We start from the raw sequence: 19,899 nt of genomic DNA, 5'->3' as shown, positions 1-19,899 counted from the left end.
ATGAAAAGCCTTTGGTTAAGTATGTGCTCATATTAAAGGCAAAACCTCATGTTTAAATTCTCCTCTGAATCCCCTGCAGACTTCTAATTATATATTTATCATAATTATTATGGCTATTCTGGATTCTCTCTTTTTCTCAAAATCTAAAATTCTGAAAACACAACTGGGGTACTGAGTCTCAACAAGTCAAGAAAATGTTAACTGTTCTAATTGAATTGGACCTTTAAAAGAATTAAGTTGTCCTTAAATACATACAGTGTAACTAAATACATACAACTAGAAAGGAATACACTCAGAGAGTGCAGCTTCATATCCACTTCAAAAATGTATTGATTCTTCCTTGACCCATGGTACACCCTTCCACCAAGTTTCATAAAAATCGAGGCAGTAGATATTCTGTAATTACTCTGACGGACAAACAAACAATCGAAACTTATAAGACAACCTCCTTGGTGGAAGTGTTAAACGACTGTGGGGAAGGAAGCTGTATTATGCAGATACAGTACCATGTACAGTGAACCAGAGTTAACAAACCCAACTTGTACATTGGTTGAACCTTAAAGAATGTTGCCAGCGTTATCAACAAATGATTTAGCTTACACTCTTCATTATTAACATTTTCCAAGGCACACCATCATGTGTTATGTTTTTTAATGTGATCTGCCTACCTTCCAGGCAGCTATTCATTTTGTATATATTATTTTCTGTAAAGAATAGAAATCACCATATACTGTACTATGTTTACTCTTACGCAAAGGAAGTGCAGGGACAAAGAGATGTTTCATAATACATTAAACTACAAATTAAAAGGGCAGAAACAATTTAACAATGTAATTCAAAAGAGTTCTAGATGGGTACAAATGTGAGTCCATAACATGAATACTGTCAACTTTGATGTAAAAGTAATCCTAGTGCTGCATTATGGTGCCAGTACAGAGACCTGAGAATATAATCAACTTTTTTCTGCATCTTTGATTAGACTTTTGGTGTGACCTGTTCAAAGATCATAACAATAGATTGAACAATATAAAAATCGAAAAAACTTCAACAGTCAGTGCAAGGTGTACTGATCTGGTCCTTAATTGCCTACTGCAGAATTTATAACATCGATCGAAAGCTCATTTGTAGACATATAAATTCTGTCATCCTGTGACCCTGTTGATTCATGTCCCTTGACATTGGCATTATCAGGCGTTAACATCGCTGGACGTTTCTGCTTGGTGACCCTGCCCCCGTAGAAAGATAAAAGCCTCACATTGTTTCTGCGCTGCTGGTGGATTTCACGCCTTTTTTTCCCCATCCGCGCTTATCTCTGCACTGACCTTGCACAAAGTTTCTCTCTCTGCAGCACTGATTGTCTGAGATAATGTAAGGGCAGTGTAATTGGATCAAAATGACAGCAAGCGGGGCCAAGCAGTGCTACAGTGAGAGACAGGTTAAGCTGTTGTCTCCTATAAACGGCATTGGTTTAGCATTCCCCGACCCATCCAGCAGAAGCAGTCTAGCCAGCCACTCCCGTGATCTAGCATGGCACTGACAACTTTGCGCATCCATGTTCAAGGCGAGCATTATTGGCTCTTCACTCTGCGATTGGAGGAAACACACTCGGAGACCTCTGCGCAAGGGATTGGGGTCACCTATTCACATATGCCACGGCAAGGGCGCAATTCAGCCAAACTCAATTTGGCATTGCAAATTGACAAGCAAGCAAATCTGGGGCAAATTGAGTGAGCGGATGGATTGATTTAAGGCCAAGGATTCTTTTAAAGCAGAAATAAGGGGGACATTCAGAGGTCCTTGACTACGGCACAATATCCTCCTGTGAGTGCTGTAGCGTTGGAAAAGAACACCACTGCCAGCCACATCAGAATGGCAAAGCCCATTAGTCAATGACAGAGTACAGTTATGATGCTGTCATTTTATCGATACAGCCATACATCTTCATATAGAGTCATGTATTACAGTATTCAACCCGTACTACTGCATATTTAACCAGAGGACAATGGATCCAAACCTTTGACACGCGGCGGTGTGGCCTTTTGATCTGCATTATCCTCCATCCACTCGAGGTTATCGTTCTTCACTTCCAGCGCAGTGAGTCTACATTATGCATTGCAATTTGATTAGCCAAACCCTTGTGTCTGTTAAACAGCTTGAGTCAAGATAGGGCCCCGGTTTCCCCCCACTACACAAGCACACACCAAATCAGGTCAGAATGCTTAATTGTAGACCAATCAACCTTTACTAATGCAATGTCACTTTTATTTGATATGAATAAATGAGAAATCTCTGCTTGAGGAGTGTGTCGAGTGAAGGGAGGAGGGGGGGCCGGCGTGGGCATGATGGGAATGAACCGCTTGATCTGCTGAATATTAATGCTCCTCTAAGATTATAAGGATTATTAGTTCTTTTCTCGGCTGACAATGGAGTTATTTTCAGACCCCATCGATTAAATTACTGAGGGAACTGCCTTTGATATGAGCACTCCCACATGAGGAGCCACCTTTGGAATATGAGTGGTGTGAAATAGTATCTTTTTTAATTTAAAAGTACACGAGAGATTTAGATGTCATTTCTCAGGCTTTATTTTGACTAATAGATTATTCCATAAATAAAATCCTAATCATTGTACAATAATTCATGTAATAAACTCTTAACGTACTAATCCAGTTAACAGCATAGCAATCTGAGGTATGTCCTTGAAGACAACAGACGATAGGAATGCTTTTAGATTTGGGTGTGTCCTCAGGCATGATTTGCAGTGTCTCATCTCTGGACATGACTAAGTAACCCTTTGTCTTCTCTCTCCTGTCTCCCCAGGTAGGATGACAACTCTCGGTCTCTTTTCTATTGTTCACTCTTGTGTCTTTATGCAACTGCAGTAAACATATATATGTGTGTGTGTGTTTGTGTTCTCTGTTAATTGTCACAGGTTTAGTCCCTACGAGTGGTATAACCCCCACCCTTGCAACCCCGACTCGGATGTGGTGGAAAACAATTTCACCCTGCTAAATAGTTTCTGGTTTGGAGTTGGAGCTCTCATGCAGCAAGGTAGACGCCTCTGCCTGCCCCCCCCCTTTTTTAGCACAAGTCCCACTTTTTGCTGGGGGTCCACCTTTGCTCTTTGACCAGGCCTGTAACCATGCATGGGGGCCTCTGTGCATGTTGCTAGATGCTTCACAGGTAGAGTCCAGCAGGATGGACTAAGTGTGGGATTTGAGTGATGTAATCAACGACTAAGGATGGTGCTCCTGCATGCTCCCCTTCCTCATGCTTCCTAACTCCTTCCCCCATCTTTTCACAGCCATCGGAACAGGTAAGTGGACCCACCCAGAACACCTGAGATTAATCAAATGAGTGAGACTGAATGAGTATGTGAACTGCGTGAACAGCTTACCCTGCCTGTTTAGTTTTGTTTCCTTCTGCCAAACCAATGCCATATCTTCTCAACTAGTTGGCATCTTTAGAAAAAAAACAACTAAAGTTTAACAGCAAATGGAATGTTACCACTGTAATAATGTCACTTATATCGTTTAGAATGCATGTCACAGTGGGAGATATGTTGCATTTTTTTTTTTTTTAATTTGCATTTCCTCCAAGGCAGTTGACAATGCAACATTATTTTTATTAGTGATGATTGTAGGGCCTTGAAAGCATGATATTTAAGTCTGTGTGTGTCCTGCATCTAAACAATGGAGCACACAAGGAACTAGCTGTAGGCGACACTGCTTTACAGGGTCAGTTTACCTGCATCACCAGAAAGAAATGCTTAAGAAATCTCCCTTACCTCTAGTGGTATCTAGCCATGAAGATTGGGTTTGGATTTTATATGTCCAGGCTTTGAAAATCTGTCTGTCATTTCTGCCTCCACCTGACAACCATGGAGGTGGATGGAATTTAATTTGTTGTACTCGCAGTATTGAAATATATCGTGTATATGAAATTTGAATGTTAATATTAACCACATTATGAATTTCAAAGACAAAAAAAAAGTTATTGTTGAACTTCAGGCAGCTTTTAGTCATCAAATTAAAAAAATTAGAAGATTATTTTTAAAAGATTAAAAACTCAAACTTGACTAGTTGAACTTTGACATTTGTAAATGTTTATTTTTGACCTTGGAAACAGTAGTCCAGTATTTTTTTTTAAGAGCTTTCAATCATATTACATGGTCTTCTTCAACAACCATACTGTATGCAGCATAACCCCCAAGTTCCATACTTAGGTAATGTCCTGACAACTGAGTAACTCCATCCGTGAAATGTGGTTGAGAGCTCCAAAAAAAGTGAGTAAGTGGACCTTGACATATACGTTTTTTACACTTTCCTATCTGAATTTGAGAGCACTGAAAAACAACACTTAGAAATCACTTACTGGATGTTTTCCAAAAAAAATTTCATAAAATATCATTTTTTTTATTGAAACACTATTTGTCTGGTATTTGCTTTTGTAGATTACTTTTTTTTTATCTACGGCAACATAAACTAGGGTTCCAGGTACTCTGAATATTCCACACAAGTACACTCCACCTCCATCATTGTAGTAGACAGATATATCACAACTTGGACAAATAGGAGCAAAACTATCTGCCCTGTAATAATCATACTACTAGTGGAAAGTGAGCTTTTTTTGATGAAGTGACTCTTTGGGTCAACAGACATAGCAATCTTTCCTACGATTTAGTAGCTGATAACGTATCCCTTGTTGGCTGGTCGCATGCTTACTTGTTCTGCATGCTTACTAATATAATATACGATTTTTAGAGTCCTAGGATGCAAATATTATTTGATTTATTTAAAATCAAAATGTGATGACTGCAGACTGTAACCTCACCCCAACAAAAAACACAAAAATGATTTTATGAACAGTGAGCATAAAACATGTTTCCGACCAACAAAGATGAGTTCAAGATCTTGTAAATGTCATGCAGTTGTAGCAACTACAAATACAGTAGGGTTGTTTGGAAAGCCAGCAGAACATGTGTGTGAGGTTGCCCAGTTGAGAAGATGTGGCTGCGGGCCAGAAGGCTGTGGGGATTAGAACGAACATACAGTGTCTGCATGGCACCGTGCTGGTCTGCAATGTAGAGAGGCTCCCCTGCCCGGCGGCGTGCCCCGCCCCCCAGAAAACTGTGGGATGTGCTGTTTGGTCATGACGTTACCTTGGGTACATGACAGTCAGCCCCAACCAGGCTCTGTTTGGGTCAACCTCGCCACTCTGTGTGGGTTGCCTCTCTTTTCCGAGTTGTTTTTAAGGGTGAAACAGGAAAAGAAGCTTGGAACTGGTAACATGTTCCACTTTTAATCAAACCTGCATCTGAGAGCCGGCCATGGATCCGGCACAGAACTGCAGAATTCACTGCTAAAAGTACTGATGAATATGTGTATGTTTTCATGCCTGCTACCTTGATTTTTGTGTTTGGTTGTGCTTTTATGAATGGGCAAAGTGGGTGGCTGGTTCCCCGTGCTGAGTGACTCCCAATACTGGCACAACATGTGAAGATTTCCTGCATGTCTTCCCCCACGCTCTCCCCTTTCTCACCTAGCTGTCCTGTCAAAGTTACAGGCGGAATAGCCCAAACAATTCTCTTACAACAACAACAATATTAATAATAATAATAATAATGTTCTGACTAAGCTGTTTACTTGGCTAATGAAGGAGAATATTCCACTGATATTCCCGTTTATATATGCAACTGTAAAAAATAAGATTATTTCAAAGTTTTCCACCGGTGGCTGACTTTCAACCGTGCAAACACAGCCTTCCTTTGTCATTCAGCCACCTTCTTGAATAGGTCTGCGTTGCGCTGTTTGCGCAGATCCGAAAGCCTTTTCATATCTAAGTCTTTAATGTTTAAATGTAGGTGTGTTTCTCCTTCTCTTCTGTATAATGTTTCCTAAATCGAAATTATACCGGCATATCCTTTATCAGAAAAAGGCATTATTCTGACTATCCCAACGGAATATGCTCTTTACGTGACCCAAAACATTGTCATATTGATATAATAGTGGAATATTGGTGCGCATCGTAAAATATTCACTGTGTTTTGGAAGACTGTACCACTCGTTAACTCCTGTTTTCATTTTCAATCACTCAAGTGATAACATAGACACCAAAACAAGTTTTTGTTGCCACTGTAGCCAGCCTTAGCTTTATGAGGGCCGTCTATGAGATGAACACTTAGAGGGGTCCTCCACCCAGTTACTTCTAAACTTTAAATAACCTTGAATTGATGCATTTTACATTTTTAATTAAAACATTTCCAACCATATTGCAGATGTGGGGTGTGGTGCATCTACCAAATGTAGACAAATGAAAGAGGTGTAAATGCAGCTTTTATATCACTAAAAACTATCAGAAGAAAACTGAATCTGATCCAGATACATGTGGTTATTCACATCAGGGATTTCTTTTTTTTGCCTCTAAGCCGATTGATTGCTTTATAAACCAATCAGTAGTGTAAAATCAGTTGTTTGGAGGGGCAAAATGTTGGGTAAGTAGGTAGAACATTCAAAAAGAAAAAAATTGAATTTAGCTTTTTACAATCTTGTAAGGCTATAGTAATGAATAGCCATCAATTCATTAGAATAAAGCACTAATGGCTAATGTTGCTGATCTGGGAGCTGAGGCCATGTCTCAATAGCGGTGTGCCCGAGCTGCAGTTGGCTGTCATGTCTTTCGCTGCACTACTAGACAGCTCACTCGGGGGATTGCGAGAAAGAAAGAAAGTTTGATGAAATGTGAGTCTCTCACAAAGGGAGTGGAGTACAGAGTTCTTAACCTCCTATCTCTCTGGCTCTTTATCAGCTTTCCTTCTGAGTGAATGTGCAAAATCCCAGCTTTCAATTGCTTAAGCCGCTTGAGGAGAATAGTCCTGATATAACCCAGGCCCACCTTCTTTCCCCCGGACAACATACCTCCCCTTCTCACTTACTCCCACTCTACCATATGCTCCTTCATGCTTTGCATGCATTTTTTACTTGAATATAAAACAGTCTAATTAACTAAAGATAATGTTTACTTTATTGTAAGTGATAAAAAATGGTGAAAGCAACTGATGCTTGGCTAAGCTAAATAACTGTGTAGACAGTAACAGTCAGTTGCTGTTAAATAACTTAAAGTTTATTTCATAGGAATTGCTGCAATCAGTGGAGTCACTCACAGAGATTAAGCAAATCGCCACAGACCTTTATGTAGAGTTTAGCTTTTTACATCTTTGATCAGACCTGATCTTTTACCAGAGAGCTGAAGAGGCTAACATATCAGGTAACAGTGGGTGGCAGTAGCTCAGTCCGTAGGGAGTTGGGTTGGGAACCGGAGGGTCACTGGTTCAAGTCCCCGCATGGACCAAAAGATTGGGAGTGTGGATTGGTGGCTGGAGAGATGCCAGTTCACCTCCTGGGCACTGCCAGGTAGGCAGCGTACCCTCCCGACCGCTCAGGGCGCTGGTTCAGCTGGCAGCCCACTCACTCTGACATCTCTCCATGTATAGTGCATGTATAGGTCCTGACCATGTGTTTGTATTTCAGGCCTGTGCGTGAGTACTAACAAAAGTGTGTACACAGAGTGTAGTGCAGTAATTTCCCCATTGGGGACTAATAAACAAATTGAAATTAAATTTAAGCTGCGTGCAATCCAATTTACCCACATATAGCCCAGAACACACAATCTAAGTTTACATCCACTTATGTTAATATCTGAAGTTCGTTAAAAAAACTCATGCAAATAAAGCTGGTCAAAGTGTATCATCCAACGGCTTTAAAGCAAATAAAAACCTGTGCGTAATGACGTTGCATGCTGTTTTGCGGTCAAATTGGTATATCAAATTGATATCAATTTTAAGGTGTTTCCATTCATTTTCACGCTGAATCACACAACATTATAGAAAATTTGCTAACAAACTTTTGCTAGACAAAATGGTTGCGCCATCTACCAACAAATTATCAATGTAGCACAAGTTGTAATATCGCTTATGTGCTGCTGTGAGACAACTCTCTTTTTTTGAGATCACTCGCTGTTTAAGCGCCTTCCATTTACTCCGGAGGACGTCCCACGGCTTGTCGTAACCTTTATTTGACATTTTCTTTTGCGAGTTCTTGATAAATTACGGCATTTCTTAGATTTTTGCTATCTAAAATAGCCGTTATATTTCGTTGGTAAATTAAATTCAAAAAGTCTCTGGTCTCCTTGTCCGTCCACTTACATCGGTCTTTGTGGACACCCACCGTGCAAATAAACTCAAACTTTTTCTTCTTAGTTTTAAAACCTAAAACTTAATTGCAATTAATTATTTATTTGGTAAATAACATTTCCATCAATGTTCATCACATAAGCCTCAACCGATCAAGATAAAATCCATGAGACAAAACATATTTCCTTTGAGTCGATGTTCATGAAATTCAATCGAATTTTACTGTTTCTATTAGGCATTTTTCATTCTATATCTTTTAATTTGGATAAAAACATGTGGATGCAAACATAGATACAGTCATGTCATTGTTTGGTCTAGGGGATTGTTTGTCACTTAGCCGTATAGCTGTATCAGCTGCTAACAGGCTTGCACACATGCTAAATACCTTAAGCAATACATGTACAAGAAAAATATGGAGGCCATAAACCTGATTTGTGGTTGTGTGTGTTGAATCTATGCAGTTGGTAAGTACGTACATACTAATGTATTTTAATGGGATACTTATTTTGTGATAACAGCACGATCACGGTAGCGAGTAGTATTGAAAAGCCGAAAACCTGCGTAAGAACGCTGGTTGGGGTGCACAGCACAGGACTTTTACCCTAAAGACCGGGGATAGCACTCTCTTCCTATGTGTCTGCACTCAGGCCAGCACATTGTCAGGCATGTTCTCTTGAGTCTTAGCAACTAATCAGAAAAGACCAATGAAAACCTGTAACCGTGACAATGCATTGCTTAAAAAAAAAGTTTAAAAGACCAATGTCTCAAGTGCCACAAATACTTTGTCTCCAATAAACTGTGTTAAATATGTGTCTGGCCAGCAATGGGGCAAGGTTTGGTTGGCAACCTTCTCAAAAATAAGTTGTTTTCTACTAGCTAGCTACCGTTAGTAAACCCCCAAGTATTTACTCTGTCACAAAGATTCAAGAAGTATCCTACCTATGAACGTGCAAATTAACTTTCCTGTGCCACTTTCAAGCAGAGGGACACATTCTTTTTCTTTCACATTTTTATTTAAAGAGAACTGATGGAAAAGGATTTTGATTATAGTAGTTAGAGGCAAGAGGCAGTACAGTAAGGACAGTCAGACAGTACAGAGCACAAAGGTAGTAATCGTAATGCCTACATTAGAAGACTTTGAAAGGACTAAAGTCTGACCATCTCGCATATAAAGACAATCATCTCACATCCAACAGCAAACACTGTCATAATACAGTATTTGAAGGCCGAGGATTTTGCAGGTTCACGAAATGCAAGACATAAACTAGATTTTTTTTGTAAAAAGTGTAACCAAGCTAGTGTTAGCTGGTAACTTAAGGGACATTTTGATGATTTTGTGTTCTTCTGTACATGCAGATGAATGGTGGCAGTACCCAGGGTTCTGCGTTTATCCGCTGGTAAAACTCTGGTTGGATGAGACAATTACGAGGGGTTGAAAATTGGTAATTTCCCCTCTTTGCTTAGCAACAACTGGCTCTGATTGTTTTTCTGCTTCCTGTTGGGAAGAAGGGAGGAAGGGTACCCTTTGGATGTTGACAATGTTCACATGGTTTAACTTCACCACCAAGACTTAAGACCTACGATAATATCAAACACCTAACACATTTTGTTGGATTGTCAATACGGGAAAAAGACACCTTACACCAAACGATTGAGACGACCGGAGCGCAATCCAACAAGACTCTGAGTTCATTCCGACATTGGAAAATAGTCTGTTACAATGGAATTGCTTGAAAAGTCGCTTAGTGCAAAGTCGGCATAACACTAAATACTGATCCCCAGGTCCAACCATGACGCCGCCCACTCTGCCCTCTTTGTGTGTATGTGAGTGTGTGTGCTCCAGGCAGGAGATGCAGAGGCCTAGCCTGGCCCGGCCTGGTCTGGCCTGGTCTAATCTGGCCTGGGTGCTGCCCCTTTTCCCTGCCTATTGCTGTACCAAGCCTCACCAGCCTCCTCTGCTCCTCTCGTTCAGGATCTGAGCTCATGCCGAAAGCCCTCTCCACCAGAATTGTAGGAGGAATCTGGTGGTTTTTCACGCTTATCATCATCTCCTCCTACACGGCAAACCTGGCAGCCTTCCTCACCGTGGAGAGGATGGAGTCGCCCATTGACTCTGCTGACGACCTGGCCAAGCAGACGAAGATAGAATACGGGGTGATAGAGGATGGCTCCACCATGACGTTCTTCAAGGTTAGTTACAGCTTCATATCATTAAATCAGTGTTTCATTGCTCTCTATCACTGAGAGGGTTACACATACACAATATAGCTATAATATGGCAAATCTGCATAATAAATACTGTATTTATAGTGTAATACAGTTAGTTTTTCTTTCTTAAAATAGAAAGGTTATTTTGTGGGACACTAAAACTCTTCACTTCAACTCACACTAATGAAATGCACATAGGGTTGGTCCTTAGTGAGTAACCTCACATTTGATAAATATCAAACTCTAACCAACTTAACCTTTCCAATGTTCGCTCTACTTAACACCAAATGTATACATTTCATTGGAGAAAAAAACTCTGATAGTTCAAAAGGTAATTTGAAAATTGTTCATTGTTTATTCTTTTGTTGAAAGATTAAATGTGCTTTGGAATTACTTTAATACTTTCATAATAAAAAAAAAAAGTATTCTCAATTTGATGGTCAAAATCACTAGATCGTACTTTTCCGTATAAATTCAGTTTTGACTTGCTCTAACTGGTGAGTGTTTTTAAAACCACTTTGTAACATGTACTTTCAGTTTAAATGTACAAGCCCAAACCTATAAATTACAAATGATGTTGCCCGAGTAATTTAGTCATCAACACGTTCTCCAAACTCAACATGTACATTTTTTTTAACCTTCCAAAATGCGTTTAAAGCTTGGTCATATTTACGCTATTGTGCTGTTTTCACGTGTTCTGACAGTTATTGTTTGCATGACCAACAAGTCATTTTCAAGTGACGATTGCCACAGTTTTACAGGTTTTGAGTGGCCCTCAATAAATGGTAAGGTGGATATCATAGTTCATGGTAAGTACTGGGACACATGCAGCACCTATAGCTAATGGTTTTAAAACTTATCATCAATCGTTTAATTTTTAGCTACACTGGTAGTGTGACTCTATGCATGAATGTCAGTCGGTTCACCACTTTTGTTCGGAGTGAAATAGCTGTGACCCCGATGAAGGATGAAGAGTTCTTCTTCCTCAGGGTGAAATATCGAGAAAAATATTGGAGAATTGCTATAACATTTTCTATATCCAGAGATACTGTCCTTGTGATTATGATGAATTAAAATGAATTGAATAGAATGATTCTGGTGATCTGAATTGCCATTAGCTAGTCAAATTTTGCCATTCTTCAGTGAAATAATTTAACATTTATTAGTTTAACTAAAGCACAATTTGGTACAGACATCCTTGTAGAAGCATTGGTCATTCCCTGACATTTCATCCAATACCATCATCAGGTCAAAAAATGTTTTGTCTAATGTTTTGGAGATCCACAAACCAACCAGTTTTTCTATGCTGGAACATTACTGCAACACATGACTCTACTACTTGACTGTGAATGTGAATGAGTTCGTGGTAATTTGATGAAACTCAACTTTTCTCTGGAATGTGTTCTCTGTGAGCACAATGTGAACTCCAATAACAAAGGCGTTCAATATAGATCTTGACACAAGGCCACTAAACAAGAAAGGGTCTCGAGATTAAGTAACAATGCAGAACATGCCTTAATTGATTGTGTACTTAATAGGTGAACATTTTTAATTACTAAAAGTACCAAAAGAATCTGTTAACATAGTGAATCAGAAACCTTTGGGACCACTGAGTGTCTGGGGCTCAGAGGCTGTTTACCGCTTTGCCCAGTTGACGTTCCAGCCATAGTAAAGCTGTAGAGTTCAACTATTTTGTCTATCAACATGAACATCCGTAACACAGAAATCCATTGAGTTGATACAAAGCGTACTAAGCTTCTAGCTCCACAAAACTCTCTCTGTACTTCTCAGTGGTGAAAATGGGTGTTGTCCGATGATTTTCATTTGCAGCTCAAGTGATTTATGTCACCGCCGAGAAAGCACAAGAGCAGCATTCAGCGTTGGAGACAAAGAGGACATAAAAATGACAAGATAATTACCTCTTCCGAAGAGTTCATCTTGTTTTATTAATCCTCTGTGTTAGGTAAACTCTGGCGGATTTATGAGGACTATGGTTAACTGCTCCTGCAGCTCATCTCTGCAGGGTAAATCCAGACAGCTAGCTAGTTAGCTAGCTAGTACTATACAACTACTTTTCAACGTACACCAAAACAAGTTTCTTCCTGAGGCTATTTCGCTGTGGCACTGTCATTGTGTCAGGGGCTTAGCGCTACCCAAGAAGATTGTGATTGGTTTAAAGAAATACCAATAAACCACAGCACGTTTTTCTCCAATCCAGGTATGCTGTGTGTATAATAGTTAGTTATTTTATACATTTCCAAAGACTAGTTTCACACAATCTAATAAGGCATCTTATTCCGTGTTCTGTACCCACCTAACCCTTTTCAGGGTCATGACTCGTGAGGAGCTTGAACCTATGTCGGAATTGTTCACCAATCTGTCACTGGACGGACACATATAGATAGACTAACACATTCACACCTCAGTGCAAATTACCCTTCACCTTAACCTGTTTGGACTGCAACTCTTTACGGAGAGGCCCCAGGATGCCTGGTTGTGGTCAAACCCAGTTCCTTCTTGCTATGAGCCAACAGTGCTAGCCACTGAGCAATTGCGTCACCATGCTCAAACAGAACTTTACCTTTTTTAGCCAGTGAAATAAACCGGAACCATGTGACAGTCCTTTCCCACCGAGGCTCTGCTTGGTTTTCCCCTCAGTGTAAGATTGTATAGAATACCTGCTGCATATCAAGGATGTTTTGGTAATCAAGCCACGTTAGAAAACTTCCCTGCATTAGTTCTCTATGCTTCGAGTTTGAGTTCTCACCTCTGTTTTTAGTTGTTTTTGCTTCTCTTACAATCCGTCGCTGGCAATCGGGACAGCTTTGAGATTTAGCTTTTTTCACACCTCGTTTTCATCCATCTGGGCAATAGACACCCATGCATTCGCGGCTACTGTTCACACATAGGGACAAGGCTGTGATTACTATGTTTGTGTGTGTTAAGCCTTCACACTGAAACATACTGATACCAGTTCATTAGAAAACTTCTGCGGTGATAGTTGCACAGTCTCTTTATCATTTCACCACAGAAATGAATGAAAACAACAGTTGGTGTGTGAAGCAGCATATGTGCTTGTTAATCAGCCTACCTATGCTGAGGTCCCTCTGCAGCCATAATGTACAGCCCCAGGTCACTTTTAGTGCAACTTGTTTGCACAATACGGGCTCTGTTGGTATACCCCTGCTGATTACAGTTTATCTTAATTGCTTAAATGCACAATAGTTAGTATTGAGAATGTTTCATTTAGCAAAATAGCAAACATATGGTCCAAACTATTCTACCTTCAACAAAATGACATAATGCTGTCTAAAAAGAAAATGCTGCAACTAAATATCTCCTTACCAAACAAAGACAGCAAAATGAAACACAACACAAAATATCACAAGTTCACAAGTTTCATGGTGATGAAAAAGGAGAAAATAAAAGTAATACAATGTGTTTGGTCCAACTGGCACTCCATATAATTGGTATTCTTTCACATCACACCTAAACTAAAATGCTTTCAACACAGTGGATCAAAATGCTTTGTGGGACATATCCTACTTCAGAGCACACTTCAGGACTCACAGCTTAAATCTGCACTTGTGCTACATTTTTTGCAAACTGTGTTTTAAGAAACGGCTGTGAAGACTGCAAAGAACTCTGTGAAGACAATCAAAGAAGGTACAGGTTACAGAAATTTTAAATATGTTCTGGTGGTTTTACGATGTCTGTACAATTGAGGTGCATGGTGTTTTGATACAAGAATGTATTGATTTCTGCTGTTATTAGCACTGCATTATGCTACACAATATTATTAAAATTGTCTTTCCAGGGGAGATACCATTACATAGAGCTCTCTCCACCTCCCTCTGTCAAGGACACATCAGTCTTGCTGTGCCAGACCTATCTCCACAGCGCTGAGGAGGAAGGTCTGGCTAGTCCACACAGCATTCTGGGATAGGAGAAGAATTTGCTCAGATTAATTGACATTTCTTTAGACCAATCACAATCGTCTTGGGCAGCGCTTGACCAGATGCAGGTGCTTAGCAGGTTCTGCAAAATAGCCTCAGGAAGGAACTCGTTGGGTCTAACATTTTCACGTAGGGACGCAAGCTCTGAAATGGAAATAGCTGTTGAGTGTGTGATGAGCATTTTAATATATATATATATATATATATATATATATATATATATATATATATACTGTATATATATATACATACAGTACACACATACTACTTGACACATACAGGATATAATTTGATTGTCGGTTCTAGCTCTGATGTTTCCTGAATCAACCAGAGTTTAGAATGCCAACACAAAGACAGCAAAAGTGGAGGGGCATCAGGCTGAAAATGTGGAACATCCGGCGTCAGCACTGGAACTATGCCGTAAATGAAACGTCCTCAATATAGATTAGAGAAACAACTAGTTAGCTACAGTGGTGTGAAAAAGTGTTTGCCCCCTTCCTCATTTCCTGTTCCTTTGCATGTTTGTCACACTTAAGTGTTTCGGAACATCAAACCAATTTAAACAATAGTCAAGGACAACACAAGTAAACACAAAATGCAATTTGTAAATGAAGGTGTTTATTATTAAAGATGTAAAAAAATCCAAACCATCATGGCCCTGTGTGAAAAAGTGATTGCCCCCCTTGTTAAAACATACTATAACTGTGGTTGTCCACACCTGAGTTCAATTTCTCTAGCCACACCCAGGCCTGATTATTGCCACACCTGTTCACAATCAAGGCATCACTTAAATAGGAGCTGCTTGACACAGTAAGGTCCACAAGAAGATCCTTAAAAGCTACACATCATGCCGAGACCCAAAGAAATTCAGGAACAATTGAGAAAGAACGTAATTGAGATCTATCAGTCTGGAAAGGGTTATAAATCCATTTCCAAAGCTTTGGGAATCAGCGAACCACAGAGAGAGCCATTATCCACAAATGGCAAAGACATGGAACAGTGGTGAACCTTCCCAGGAGTGGCCGGCTGCCCAAAATTACCCCAAGAGCGCAGCGACGACTCATCCAAGAGGTCACAAAAGACCCCAGAACAACGTCCAAAGAACTGCGGGCCTCACTTGCCTCAGTTAAGGTCAGCGTTCATGCCTCCACCATCAGGAAAAGACTGGGCAAAAATGGCCTGCATGGCAGAGTTCCAAGGAGAAAACCACTGCTGAGCAAAAAGAACATCAAAGCTCGTCTCAATTTCTCCACAACACATCTTGATGATCCCCAAGACTTTTGGGACAACATTCTGTGGACCGATGAGACAAAAGTGGAACTCTTTGGAAGGTGTGTGTCCAAGTATATCTGGCGTAGAAGCAACACTGCATTTCATAAAAAGAACATTATACCAACAATAAAATATGGTGGTAGTAGTGTGATGGTCTGGGGCAGTTTTGCTGCTTCAGGACCTGGAAGACTTGCCGTGATAAAAGGAACTATGAATTCTGCTGTCTACCAAGAGATCCTGAAGGAGAATGTCCGACCATCTGTTCGTGTACTCAAGCTAAAACAAACTTGGGTTCTGCAGCAGGACAATGATCCTAAACACACCAGCAAGTCCACCACCGAATGGATGAAGAAAAACAAAATGAAGACTTTGGAGTGGCCTAGCCAAAGTCCTGCCCTGAATCCTATTGAGATGTTGTGATATGACCTTAAAAAGGCTGTTCATGCTCGAAAACCCTCTAATGTAACTGAATTAAGACAATTCTGCAAAGATGAGTGGGCAAAAATTCCTCCAGGACGCTGTAAAAGCCTCATTGCACGTTATCGCAAACGCTTGGTTGCAGTTGTTGCTGCTAAGGGTGGCCCAACCAGTTATTAGGTTCAGGGGGCAATCACTTTTTCACACAGGGCCATGATGGTTTGGATTTCTTTTCACCTTTAATAACAAACACCTTCATTTACAAATTGCATTTTGTGTTTACTTGTGTTGTCCTTGACTATTGTTTAAATTGGTTTGATGTTCCGGAAACACTTAAGTGTGACAAACATGCAAAGGAACAGGAAATGAGGAAGGGGGCTAACACTTTTTCACAGCACTAGCACTAGCAGCGAAACACTGTGAACAATCCTCACTGAGATAACACACAGAACACTCTGAGAATAAAAACACTACCATCAAACACTAATACACAAATTACAAACTTTATATCTTTACAGTTTGAATAACCTAAGTAATGTCACACTAATGAACTAACGAAAGAGTGACATTCTTTCACATGACATTTGTAATTTTATAATGTACCAATATTTAAGGTAAACAAGAAGGAATCTAAAACAGCAGTTTGCTTCTATAGATATATTTTTACAGTATTTTCTTCTAGTAACATAAGGAATGACTGGGGGAAAAACAGTAAAGGTGCATTCTTGTTAAAACAAAGAATAGTTTGACTAATCCTCTATAATCTTGAATAATCTCTAGCATTATGCGGCAAGTTTTCTTTATCACATTGGATGTCTATATCATCTTTGAATACTAATTAGAGTAATTTTTTTTTTTTTGATGGCTTAACAACAGTGGGTGCAACTGGAGCCCCATACACAAAACTAACAATCTGCACTACCAACAGTCACCTGAGCCAACCAGTTCACATCAGCTGCAAAAACTCATTCCAAGCAACACAAGTTTGAACACACGTCTCAAAACAGGCGAGAATAGAATATCCATCCACCCATCTTCGACCGCCTATCCGGTTTCGGGTCGCGGGGGCAGCAGCTCCAGTAGGGGACCCCAAACTTCCCTTTCCCGAGCCACATTAACCAGCTCCAACTGGGGGATCACGAAGCGTTCCCAGGCCAGGTTGGAGATATAATCTCTCCACCTAGTCCAGGGTCTTCCCCGAGGCCTCCTCCTAGCTGGACGTGCCTGGAACACCTCCCTAGGGAGGCGCCCAGGAGGCATCCTTACCAGATGCCCGAACCACCTCAACTTGCTCCTTTCAACGCGAAGGAGCAGCGGCTCTACTCCGAGCTCCTCTCGGATGACTGAGCTTGTCACCCTATCTCTAAGGGAGACGCCAGCCCCCTCCTGAGGAAACCCATTTCGCCCGCTTGTACCCTGGATCTCGTTCTTTCGATCATGATCCAGCCTTCATGACCATAGGTGAAGGTAGGAACGAAAATTGCCCGGTAGATCGAGAGCTTTGCCGCGAGAATAAAATAGAATATAACTTTATCGTCATTGTCACTTGTACAACGAAATTTTCAAAAGTAGCCTACTGACCCCGCAGTGCGTCATTATAAAAAGAATACAAAGATACTTAGTATCCAAAAGCAGCATGAACAGGCATTCATACCTACATATATACACAGCAGCCTGAGCATCCTTACATACACAGTCACACTTTACACTTTTTTACGATTGCTATGACAATATTTTTAATACTTTTAACAACTTTCCTAAACTGTTAACACAGTTAGCACAACATATGTCTGTTTAGGCTATACATTTAACACATTTTGTGTTGCTTTGACACAAAAACACATGCAATTAACAAAAAATTCTTTTACACATCTTTTACACACAAACTCAACCAAGACCAAAACAATGGATTTTTAGTGACTAATTTGCAAATGCTTTCACACTGTGTGTCAGCACAGATAACATCATCTTCTAAAACTTAGGCTGAAGTGAAAGTGAACAGCTGTTCATATTGGAAATTGAAACACAAATATAGCCCCGGCGTTTTACAAGCATTCCATTGTTACGGTAAATGTGAGAAACAGTTGATTGATCACAGCTGATTTTCATCTAGGAAACACTCAGGGGTTGAGGTTCTTTCAATCGCAAAGTAGAGGAAGACGAGTACCAGGACAATTCTGTCTCTGTTTCCTTTTTCATTGCTTTACGGCATAAACTGTCATACTGAAATCTGTGAAATCCATGAAATAATAAACTCATTACAAAAAATAACAGAAGATCTGAATAATTTCAAAAACGTTGTAGCTATCGATGATTGTTTGTTTAGTGTCGTTAGCTCAAACAGCATTATAATGACAGCCTTTATTGTGTTTGATGCTAGCTTGTAGCCAGCCGTGAACCAACTTGGTTAAGTAGCTCCTTTTTTACTCTACTGACATTACACAAGTCTCTTGTTAGCATCTTGTAGGCTACTTGTTGCAAAATGACGCATGCGCAACTCAAATCTGCACTCGACTCACATCAGGCAGTGACACATTCTACTGTATAAAGCTGCTCTGATGGCTCATTCATTTTTTATTGAATTTTTGCAGCAAAAGAACCAAAATGCAGTATTTACTAAACCCAACAAAACAAAAATGTAGAGAGGCTTCAAGAGAAACTACAGTGTAAAACACAATCTATGGCCAATACAATATACTATTATCTATTGTATACAAATACAATAGATAATAAATATATGACATAAATAATGAAGTTTTTGTAGTTCCCCCTGATATTAGGGTTTTTATGTCGTTGGGCTGTGACAGACTTAATGTTCCTGTTGGGAGAGAACATATGTTGGTGTTTTGGAAGAATTATTTGATTTTGAGACATGTTTGCAGTGTTTGAGTAGACACACTGGATTGTGTTATTGTATTTTGTAAATTAGTGTTTAGTTTACAATGTGTGATTTGGAGCATAAAGTTAACCGTTTTGCCAGTTGTGTTTGTGTTGTGTAGGTGTGTTGGTGCTCTAAGACTTTAGGAAAACTGTATTGCGCAATGCCTCAATGGATTATCAGTTCAGTTCAATTTTGCAGCTTTGATTTTAGTTATTTCATTTGGGTAAACACATTTTTGAATCCATTTGTTTTAGCCCTGATGGATCTGTACCATCTGCCTGACGGTAACAGTTTGAACAGGGAGTGGCCTGGGTGGGAGGTTTCCTTTAGAATGTTCTGGACTTTTATGAGACAGCGGGAACTGTGTAGTTCTTCCAGTGTAAGGAGAGGGCAGCAGACGATCTTCTGTTTGGTGTTAATGACTCTTTGAAGCGCTTTCCTCTGAGCCACTGTGCAGATGTACCACATGCACATGCAGTATGTCAAAATGCTCCTTATGGAGGCTCGGTAGAAGGACACCAGCAGTCTTCATGTGATGTTGTTTCTCCTGAGTACTCTCAGGAAATACATCTGCTGGGCCTTTTTTAGTATCTCAGCTTTTAGCAGAGGTGTTCATGCTCCAGATCAGGCCCTCCTCAATGCGGGCGCCCCAGAAGTGGAAGTCTGCCACCATAATCCCTGATGATGATTAGTAGAGGAATGTCTGTTTTCTTCCTCCTGTGGTCTATTACGAGCTCCTTGGTCTTTGAGGTATTTAAGAGCAAGTTGTTATCGCTGCACAACACTATCAGCCACCATGAGACAACACACACCGGAACTCAGAACACACCAAAAGTAAAAACACTAGCATCAAACACCAATAAAGAAAATACTAACTTTTAATCTGTCGCACTGTTGCTTGCTCTGGAGGAAACTACTAGAACTGTTGGGTCCTTGTAAATTCTGGAGTGTGGTCTATCTGTATAGTGTCTTGA

General features: G+C 40.1%; 1 protein-coding gene across 5 annotated transcripts in view; it reads left to right on the top strand.

Annotated features, from left to right (window-relative positions):
* The window catches only part of grik2 (glutamate receptor, ionotropic, kainate 2), a 254,762-nt gene that overhangs the window by 181,686 nt on the left and 53,177 nt on the right, over positions 1–19,899 (top strand). For all 5 annotated transcript variants that reach the window (XM_034873461.1, XM_034873463.1, XM_034873462.1 and 2 more), the window contains 2 exons: positions 2,933–3,051; positions 10,164–10,381. In XM_034873461.1, coding sequence (XP_034729352.1) covers positions 2,933–3,051; positions 10,164–10,381 — 337 coding nt within the window. The remainder of the gene's footprint in view (positions 1–2,932; positions 3,052–10,163; positions 10,382–19,899) is intronic.

The sequence above is a fragment of the Etheostoma cragini genome, chromosome 6, assembly GCF_013103735.1.
Source record: "Etheostoma cragini isolate CJK2018 chromosome 6, CSU_Ecrag_1.0, whole genome shotgun sequence".
NCBI classification, from domain to species: domain Eukaryota; kingdom Metazoa; phylum Chordata; class Actinopteri; order Perciformes; family Percidae; genus Etheostoma; species Etheostoma cragini.
The sequence above is the reverse complement of the archived record's forward strand: the minus strand, read 5'-3'. Positions and strand labels throughout refer to the sequence as shown.